This window comes from Hipposideros armiger, unplaced genomic scaffold (assembly GCF_001890085.2).
Source record: "Hipposideros armiger isolate ML-2016 unplaced genomic scaffold, ASM189008v1 scaffold_1904, whole genome shotgun sequence".
NCBI lineage: Eukaryota > Metazoa > Chordata > Mammalia > Chiroptera > Hipposideridae > Hipposideros > Hipposideros armiger.
The window spans coordinates 3,729-14,452 of NW_017733254.1; the positions used below are offsets into that span (position 1 = coordinate 3,729).

A 10,724-nucleotide genomic window follows, 5' to 3' on the forward strand; every position below is an offset into this window, starting at 1 on the left:
TGTATTTTTACCAGACATGGGAAATGAACACATTACACTCTGACCATGTCCTTTATGTCAGTGTCCTAACTCGGAGCTCCCTATATAGAAGGGGAACATGCAAATAGGGTCCCCTCTGCTGATGAAAAGAAGCCCAGCCCTGACCCTGCAGCTCTGGGACAGGAGCCCCAGCCCCGGGATCCCCAGCTGTCCCCATTCCGTGATCAGGACTGAGCACAGATGACGCACCATGGATTTTGGGCTCAGCTGGGTTTTCCTTGTGGCTATTTTAAGAGGTAATTTATGGAGAACATGAGACTCTGAGTATATGAGAGAACATGAGTGAGAGAAACAGTGGATGTGTGACAGTTTCTGACCAGGACCTCCATGTGTTCGCAGGTGTCCAGGGTGAGGTGCAGCTGGTGGAGTCTGGGGGAGGCTTGGTGCAGCCTGGGGGGTCTCTGCGACTCTCCTGCGCAGCCTCTGGATTCACCTTCAGTGGCTCCTACATGAGCTGGGTCCGCCAGACTCCAGGGAAGGGGCTGCAGTGGGTCCCAACCATTAGAAGTGATGGAAGTAACACATACTATGCCGACTCGGTGAAAGGCCGATTCACCATCTCCAGAGACAACACCAAGAACACGCTGTATCTGCAAATGACCAGCCTGAGAGCCGAGGACATGGCCGTGTATTACTGTGCGAGGGGCACAGTGAGGGGAAGTCAGTGTGAGCCCAGACACAAACCTCCCTGCAGGGGACAGGGGTTGGGCTGCAGGGGGTGCTCGGGACACCAGGGGGGTACTCAGGACACACTGAGCACAGGGACCAGCTCCAGGAGCAGGTGGGGACCCGGGTGGGGAAGAGACTTCCTTTGGGAACAGAGTTTTCCTCTGAAATTTCTCAGCTGTTCTCAGGACCAAGTCTAGAATCATTTGTGACCCTAATGTCTCCTATTCTCAGAAGCCAACAAAGTCGAAACAGTGTTTGCAATGACGTATCACCAGTGACTGGGGACCTTTCCTTCACCAAATTGCTGTATGTACTTGTTTTGTCACAGAGAGACCATCCTGAGGGCTCTCGTCTTCCCAGTGGTTGGGAAACATTTCCTGCAAGGAGAGACCCCAGCACAGTCCAGGCCCCTGTGTGCTGAGCTCAGGCTCTCTGCCCCCCACATGCCCACGGGGTCCCCACATGGCCCTTCCTTCCCACAGGCACACGTGGCCCCACGGGATTATGTTCAGCCCCCAGGACCTCCACCCCCATGGTCTCCGTCCTCCCTACAGCATCACAGCCTTAACCTCTCAGTCCTCATTCACTTGGGTGGAGTTTGAAACCAACCCCAGCATCACCTTCTGCCCTCTACTGTCCTCATTCTCACTAAATTCATCCTAGACCCTGAGCTCCATGGGGCTGGAGCTCTGCTCACACTCCCAGCTCCCCCACAGTACCTGTCACAGAAGGGAGGTCCAGTAAGTACGTGGGCATTCACATGCCCCCACGTCATCTCCTAATTCATCTCACATGGGTGTCCATCTGTGGACACCCCAGGGCAGGTTCCACTCACTGGGTCAGAAGGGGCCCCTGCTGAGTTGACATGTCCTGGAGACATATGACTCACAGTGACACAGGCACTATTGCAGGACAAGACCTTCATAAGAGAGGGCACATCTGGCTGCTGACCACTGGGCACCACTAACAAGTCAGAAGGTTTATCACACAGGACATCCAAATGGACCCAGATTTAGAAAGTAACATGGTGGACATGTCATGGGTGGCTATGGTGACATAAAGGACAGCGAACAGTGTGGGTGTTTTGGTTACTCCTCATGTCTCAGTGACCAGCCTCTCTCCGGCCCACTCACCAGGACACACGCTCCCTCTGCCTTCATCATCCCAGGCCCAGGTGCCCGGCACAGGGAGACGCCCCTCACCTCTGAGCCCCGACATTATTCAACCTCATCCATCCAAAGCTGCTCACCTGCCGCCCCTCCTTTCCCAGGGAAAGCCCAGCGAGCCAGGTCCTCAGATGCCCCTCGCTCCATGTCTCCTGCCTCACGACCATTAATCTATATTACAAAGGGACAGCGGTCATTGCAGCCCAGCCCTGGGCATCAGGATAGACAGTGGGGACTGAGGAAGCTGCAGGTCATGAGCACATATCCCTGAGTCATCAGTGACCCCACAGCCGACACCCCCATGTCCCTGACCTCCATCAGAAAGGGATGGAAAGGCCAAAATCCTCAGACCTAGATGTGTGCTTCCTGGGACCTACAGAGATGATTGTCATGCAGATAAAGAACTGTCTGCAGACCTTCTCAGGATGCTCTACAAATACAACATTGCCAAAGTGTTTTGTTATTTTCAGTTACTATTGAAGAGTTTCTGAAAGTGGGAAGAGACTTGTGATGTAGCTTCAATAATGAAGATTGTGTGGCATTGGTGGGGGATGGACACACATCAATGGACCAGAATATGTGTGACCTTGGATAAGCCAACGGCTCGCTAGATATGACACAGAAAGTACAGACCTTAAATAGCAATAAGAAATAGGAGATTGGGAAGGACTGTCTTCTATTGTATGATTATATTTACAGCAACTATTACTAAAATATTTTTATATTTCTGTCATGTATATAAATACTTGATAACTGAATAGATTTAGACTGTTCGGTGTCAGAATGAGTCTGTACAAAATGCTAATCACTTTAATAATTATTACAAATACCTGTAAGTTTTAAAAACCTGTGATCTGCTCAACGAGCCCACCAATTATTTTTATACTCAAAAAAAGTGGGGCTTTTCTTTGACCTTTTTCAGTGTATCTCATAGACCACGTGCTCTTTCATCTCAGACTAAGATGCTGAGAATTCAAGAGAAGAGACCCTACTGGGCCCAGAAGGACCAGGGGGGCCTGACTCAGTCCCTCCCCACTTATAAGGACCAGGCTGCCCACATGCAAATTTTTCTGCAGGCTCCAGGGTAAAACCCTCCTTGGGCTGTGAGCTCACAGCTGTCTCCTCACACAGGGCTGAGTCTCTGGGGAAGGCAGAGCTGTGGTCTAGAAGATGAGGCTGCTGGGTCTTCTCCCGTGCCACGGGGCGTGTTCAGTTCTGGGGTCCGGGGCTGTCTATGCAGCAGCGTCACTGTCCCCATTTCTGTTTTATTCTCCAGGCTCCCTTCTAAGACCAGCTTCAACAGTATTGGACAGAGATGAAACTCAACCATAACTAGGTATTTCCTGTTGTAGGTGTATGCAAATATAAGGAGTAGAGGTTATGGAATTACTGTTATCAAAAATAATTTCAGTGAAATATTCGACACATTGTGTAAATTAAAGGTGTACAACATGGGAAATGGATACTTTTGTGTATTGTGTGATTCACATTGTAGTCATAATTAGCAACTCTATTATGTTAATTATTACCTTTTAATGCTTGGAATATCGAAGTTGTTCTCTCTTAGAAAGTTGGTGAATATAATGCAGTGTTGTTGTCTACATTCACTACACTGTGCACTAGATCTCTCAGGTTTATTTACTGCACGTTGCAAGTCTGTGCTTTTAAACTAGTGAACATCTTGATGGCAATCTCTAAGATGGATTAACCTTTATCATGACATCAATAGTTATTTAAAGGTGTCTGTGTCTCAGTGACATGTGACATAGTTCCAGTCAGGGAGGCAGGAGCGAGGGTCTGTGGTACATTCCTGGTTCTTTAGGATTTAATTCCCCAAGAACCATCTCTTCCCTCTCCCCATCCTTCCATGTCTGCGTGTGACCCTGGAAATGTTGTCACCATGTCGTCTCATGACGGGAGTCCCCTGGAACATGAAGCTGACTCATTGGGTGTATCAATGTGCAGAACTGGGGGAAAATTTTTCAGTATATGAGAGTTTGAATTAAACAACAGAGGCCACACATGTCCAGGCGTCTTGTTTCATTAGTTGGGGATCTTCCTTGTTGTTCAGCCAGTTCAAGGTGTCTTTCTGTACTATTTCCTGAAATAGCCACACACATCAACTAGATTCATAAAGTTAAGTTATTTTTTATTTTTTCATTTTTTTAAATTCGGGAATTGGGAGAGGGGACCAGCCAAGTTGTTCTTCAAACTTAGTTGTGGAACACCAATCACCATCTGGCTGCCCATCTGCAGCTCGTGGCCTCTAAGCTCAAGGTGCTGTGTTCAATCTTAGTTGCGGTTGGGCTACAACTCCACCATCCCATGCAGGAGTTGAACCAGCAGCCTTATTGTTAAGAGCACACACTCTATCCGCTGAGCCATCTGGGTGGCAGCTCAGCTCAAGGTGCCGAGTTCAGTCTTAGTTGCAGACGGGCATAGCCCACCGTCGAACAGGCAGTCTCATAGTTAGGTGTTCTCACCAGCTGAGTCATCCTGCCACCTGTTGGCAGCTCAGTGCAGGCGCAGTGTCACTGGCCCATGTGGGGATCGAACCGGCAGCCCTGTTGCTCAGAGATTGCTCTCTTAAGCTAACTCTTAACCAACTGAGCCACTCGGCCAACCCATAATGTTAATTTATTGATAGTGTGAAGAACACAAATCATGTGTGCATGTTGAGTTTGTGTCTTGCAACTTTCTAGATTTCACTTTCTATTTCTATTAGTTTTGTGGTGTAGTCTTTAGGGTTTTTTATATGTAAGACCATGTCACCTGAACATAGATAAAAAGAGATAAATTGACATCTTGCTTTCTGATTGAGACACTTTTACTTCTTTTCTTGTCTAATTATTCTCCCGAGGACTTCTAGTTCTATGTGGAATAAAAGTAGTCATAGTGAGGACTCCTGTCTTGGTCCTGACCTTTGAAGAATAGGTTTCAATTTTTTTCTGTGTCGCATGATGTTAGCTGTTGGCTTCTCCTATGTGGCTTTTCTTAGGTTGTGGTATATCACTTATATGCCTAATTCGTTGAGAGTTGTTATCATGAAGGGATTTTGAACTTTTTTCAGATGCTCTTTCTTTTTTTCTATATTTATTTATATGATGGTATAATTTTTTCCTTCATTCTGTGAAAGTTGTGTATCACCTTTACTGATTTAGATGTGTTGAACCATCCATGAATTCTAGGAATAAACTCCACTTGATAATGGTAAATGATCCTTTTAATGTGCTGGTAGATGTCATAGAATATTCTTGAGGATTTTTGCATTTATGGTCATCAGGGATATTGGCCTGTCATTTTCTTTTCTTTTAGTGTTGATATTGGCTTTGGCATAAGTGTAATACTCACCTCAATAATTGTGTTCCCTCTTCTTCCAATTCTTGAAAGAAGTTGAGAAGAACTGATTGAGAGGTGTTCATTGTTCTTTGAATTTTGTAAAAGTGACCTTTGAATCCATCTGGACCTGGGCTTTTCTCTATTGGGAGGATTTGATTACCTACTTCAAATATTATTTAAAGATTTGTATCAATCTAGCAATGTCAGGATCAGATTATAATTCAAGCAACAAATAAGTGGACTGAGAAATACAACTGTTCAACTAACAGGGTCTGGACTCAAAAGCGAAATTGCCACGTGCACACACATGGTGCTGAGATACCAGCTTTACAGACACCCTAATTCCGCATCCCACAGTCAGATCTGCAGCATAAACTGACACGGGAGCAGCTGGAGGTTCCACACCAGTGAAACACCTGACTCTATAACCTGCAGCTGGGGTTGGTCTCTGCAGGCCCTCAGGTGTACAGGACCAGTCCCACCTGAGACACACTGGGAGGAGGTAGGTATCCTGTGAAGAGAAAAACAAAGTTACCCTTCTCCAAGTTTCTGTACATGGAGAGAAACCAATGAAAATGGGAACAAGTCTTACACTGCAGTTAATGATTCTTCTTTTTTAAAAAGAGTTTCAGGTGTACAAAACAATGTACTAATTAGACATTTGTACCCCTCACAAAGTGATAACCCCCTCCCCCAATCTACTAGCCCTCTGACATCGTACAGAGCTGTTACAATTCCATTGACTATTCCCAATGCTGTCTCCACATCCTGTGACTATATGTGTGTGTGTGTGTGTATATATATATATATATATATATATAATTATATATATATATATATATATATATATATATATATATATATATATATATATATATATATATATATATATATATATATATATATATATATATATATATATATATAATTATAAGTGATTCTGAAAACGGCAACCCTCAGCCAGGGCACTCCACATAATTAAGCAATAAGGTATTTGGGGAGAGTGTGGAAATTACAGTTGTTTGCCTGAGCTGAGGCAGGACCATGAGTCTGGAGAGGAGCAGGGGTGTGAAGACCAGGAGGGACTGTGGTGAACGCTGTCCTGAGGACAAAGTTGGCACAGATACCGGAGTCAGTACTCAGGGGACTTGGCTGTGTGGACACCAACAGGAGAGCTCATTCTGCCACAAGGAGACTATGAGCTAAACTCTTGATTCCTCCAGCCCATAGAAGGTGGAAAAAGGACTAAGAAGGGAAGAGGGAGGGGGAGTGAGGGCCGATCACGTGCTGGGCAGGAGCTGACCTGCATCACCTCACTGACCCCTCACAGCACCCTGAGAGGGAGTGGTTATCCCCACCTGACAGGCCAGGAGATTGAGTTTCTATGTCTTTGCCTGAAGTCACACAGCTAGTCCTTGGAAGGGGACAGAAGTCAGCTTTGTGCATGTCTGGGGGCTCAGGCACACCCCATAAGAAAAGCACCAGCCCTGACTCCACTCTGAGCAGCCAGGAAGCTCTTGTCCATTGTGGCCTGAGAGGAAGGGGATATTGGCAGAAACAGACCCCTGCTCTGGGCTGAGGGAGAACAGATGTTCAAAGGCCCGAGCACAGGCAGGGCATAGAAGTGGGGGAATCATTGTCCTAGGGATCTGGTGCTGCTTGTCCTCCTGTGAGGGCCAGGCCACCTGCTCCCTCCCCACCTGTCCCCATCCCCAGCTCCCTGTCCAAGTCCCACCCCAAAACCAGCCTGGGGGAGTGCCTGGCAAGCTGGACCATTAGGTTATGTGCAGATGTCCTTCAAATAGAAGGACCAGGATTCCACCCAACGCTGCAGGACTACTTGGATCACTCTGTCCAGGATCCCGTGTGTGCAAGCTCTGCTGGCCCATGTGGGCCCGTTTCGGCCTCGGTTCTGGGCTCAGAGTTGTTGGAATCAGTCTTCATTTTAAATACCTGTGAAATGGAGATAATAGCTGTCACTGCCTCATCTGGACAATGGGAGCCGTGGGTGAGATGAGGCACGTGAAGGGCCTGAAACAGGATTCATCTCACAGTGAGCTTAGTTCCAGGGTCTGGGTTCCCATTTCAGTGCAGAGCAAGGAAACGCTCTTCTCTGCTGCCATCTAACGTTCAACGTGGGAATAACACCAGGTTGTTGGTCATCAGGAAACGTTGTTCTCTGCTCCCATCTCGTGTGCATCTTGGGAATGACATCCATTTGTGTGTCACTGTAAATGCTATTATTCTCTGCTCCCAGTTTGTGGGCAGCTCGAACAGCTACACTGCAGCTTGTTTCTTTAGACACTTGAAGTGCCCATGTAATCACCAATATCAACTTCAATTAAAAGGGGAAAGAACTTCATAAATTATACATGAACATTGTATACTCATGGTTCATTCTTCTTAAATAATAGAGAACAATAATAGGGCCGGCCGAGTGAAGCGTTGGTTAGGAGTTGGCTTGGGAGCGCCAGCTCTTAGTGGCAGGGCCCCGGTTCAGATCCCACATGAGGGCCAGTGATGCTGCATCCTCTATAGCTGAGATGGTGAACAAAAGGTTGACCTGGAGCTGGGCTGCCATGAGCCCCCAGTGACGGCATAGGCTGCGGTGGGGCTGGCCGTGAGCTTTTCTGAGTTGCCCTGTGAGCTGCTGTGAGCAGCTGTCCAATTGCCGGAAAGCAAATGGTCACCCAGGAAGAGCGCAATGATAATAACAACATGGGCCAGTGAAGAAACATCCTTCACAACTAGACTAAAAAACAAAAGGACAGGGCCGGCCGAGTGGCGCGATGGTTAAGAACTGGCTTGGGACGCCAGAGGGCCCCAGTTTGGATCCCACATATGAGGGCCAGTGACACTGCCCTCCACAGCTAAGATGCTGAACAACAGCTCAACCTGGAGCTGGGCTGCTGGGAGTCGCCGGCAAAGGCTAGGCTGCAGCCCCTACGGCAGTGGGTTGCCATGGGCTACCGTGTGTAGCCAGCAGCCAGCGTGAGCGGCCAGCAGCCGCAGTGAGCGGCCGTCCAGAAGCCGGCGACTGATCTGCCTCACCCGGGAAGAGCGCAATGATGGTGCCAACTTGGGCCAGTGAAGCAACGTCCTCCACAACTAGACTGAAGAACAAAACAACAGCAACTTGTCTGTTCCCCTTCCCCCAATTCCCCAGCCCTGTTCCCTTCCCCCAAATACCCCAATAAAAGTATTAAAAAAAAAAGGACAGCAACTTGTCTGTTCCCCTTCCCCGATGCCCCAACGCTATTGCCCTCTCCCAATTCCCCAATAAAATCTTAAAATAATAATAATAATAACAACAACAACAATAATAAAAAGACATGGTTACCTCCTGGAAATTTGATGTTTCACCTGTAAAAGAATTTTCTAAGATCCTTGGCCAGAGTTACTGGGACCTCAGTAGATGGTAAGATCAGATAACAACTGATTTTGTGGGTTTGTTGTAACATAAACTAGTGACGTTTCAACAGTTGGATTTTAACTAAGTCTTGAGGGGTTTTTTTTGTGTTATGCTTTATTAAATTAATTACTACAGTTAAAAAACAACCTGATTCACTCTTATACTGCAAAACGTACTTTAATTTTAATTTACTTACCTATATTTATCTAGAGTATTATTGAGTATTTCTCATCTGAATGGGAACTCAGTATCTTTTTTTCTCTTTTTAAGTTCCCTATCTTGAACTTATGTCTATGGAGTCTGTTAACAGCACACCTGTAGGAAGGACCACATGTCCTGTGGACAGGGTTGTTTTATGTTTTCTTTTCTTTTGTTAGAAGTTAAACTAAATGCGTACATTATTCCACTATTTTCTCTGGAGTAAATGTTTTCTTCAAAGTCACAAAAGAAATATCCTGAGAGGCTTGATACCTGTCCGAAGGAACACAGCTAATGCATGTGAGACCCAGGCTCATGCAAGTTTGAGAGCTCTGTGGAGAGAAAAAGGACCACATGTTAAACTTGACAAGCTCAGGAGAAGAAAAATAACCACACAAGATGGTCTGAACATAAAAATTTCTAACTAAAAGCGAGTCATGGCTGGTAGTCCCATCCTTGGCCTGTGGCTTCCATAACAAAGGTCACCCTTTACCATAGGTGAGCCTGTCTGTTGTCTTTTTGCATCTAAGATAACATAACCTTGGAGTGTCAGAGTAATCCCTTATTATCTTTTTCCCCAAATACCATCTCTATGCGCTGTAAAATGCTATTAACTATCCTGCACCCACCAATGTAAAAGCAGTGTGTGTCTCTCCATTTTACTTTTTATCCAATCCCAGAGATTTCTCCACTTTGCTTTCTCCCACCCTCTTAACCTACCACCAATGGATTTCATGTAACCCTCCTCCTTTGATTCTAATGTATAAAATAAGTTGCAAAATGGCCATTTTTCGGAACATTTTCTCAATTTGTTGAAACTTTGCTTTCTGGCATTTGTTCTAGTTTGGCTCAAATAGAGTCTTATAGTCTTTCTCTTAGGCTGAATGTTTTTTCGTTGACAGCTCCCTATCTCGGAACTACTGCAATTGCACGTAATGAAGTAAAAATTAGAAAAGGAGCCACTTTGGGCTAATAAACTAAGAAGAATTTTTATTTCCTCTGATAAGAGACCAGGCTGGGTGATGATAGAAAAGATTAGGTTTGGGCCCCACTAGGCAGCTCTACCAGTCATGTCCTTTTGTGGGAAACACTCTGTCCAACCCAGAAGCATATTCTCTCTCTCCCTACATAATACACACAGGTTGCCAAACACACGTGCACACATTTAGGAGATGCTGTCTAGGTAGCAGCAGTCTGACATAATCAGAAGTGTCTGGACGCTGATGGGAACCACGTTGAGCACCTCTTGTAATTGCAGAAGTAAAAACGTGACTATATATTGAGTATTACAATTTTAATACAGTTTTTCCCTTTCTTAAAAATGTGTATACATTCTTTGGCACCCTCTGTATACATATTTGCTTTTCACTTGAACACCACAGTCATCTAATCCCAAGAACTCCCAGGAGACTATGTGGCTTGTCTGGTTGTCAGGAGACCTGGTTTCTTGTCCTTTTCTCCTTGACTGTGGGGTTTGGCCTCTCGGGGACTAAGTTGTCAGGTCCCATTGGGCACAGCTCTGCTGCTGTTCTCTGATCGTCAGAGGTTGTAGATGGGTCGGACACAGGCGTGCCAAACCTTGCTGTGATTTGGGTTTTTATTTTTTCCTTTTATATCCATTTCCTTTCTGATAATAAAAATCCGTGCTCTGGCAGACTTAGGAAAGTAAAGTGAAGTTTCTAAACCTGCTGCTGTCCCTTTAACACTTCAAAGGACTTGAGCCATCTTCGCTGGTGTGGGGTCCCCTGTTCTCTCTGCCATCTCCCACTCCCAATCCAGGCATCCAGCGGTGACCACAGCCCTCCCTGGGCAGGAGGGGCCGCTGACACTGAGGGTGAAAGAGCTGGGTCCCTTCCAGCTGCCCTGCCCCGGGGGACAGCCTGGCCCTCCCACGTGGGAGC

The 10,724-nt window shown here is 46.2% G+C and overlaps 1 gene segment (V, D, J or C); it reads left to right on the forward strand.

The window, feature by feature from the left end:
- Window positions 1–227: 227 nt before the first annotated feature.
- Window positions 228–10,724, forward strand: part of LOC109378360 (immunoglobulin heavy variable 3-23-like) — a 15,793-nt gene continuing 5,296 nt past the window's right edge. Inside the window, 2 exon segments of the V gene segment in view lie at window positions 228–275; window positions 379–706. Coding sequence covers window positions 230–275; window positions 379–706 — 374 coding nt within the window.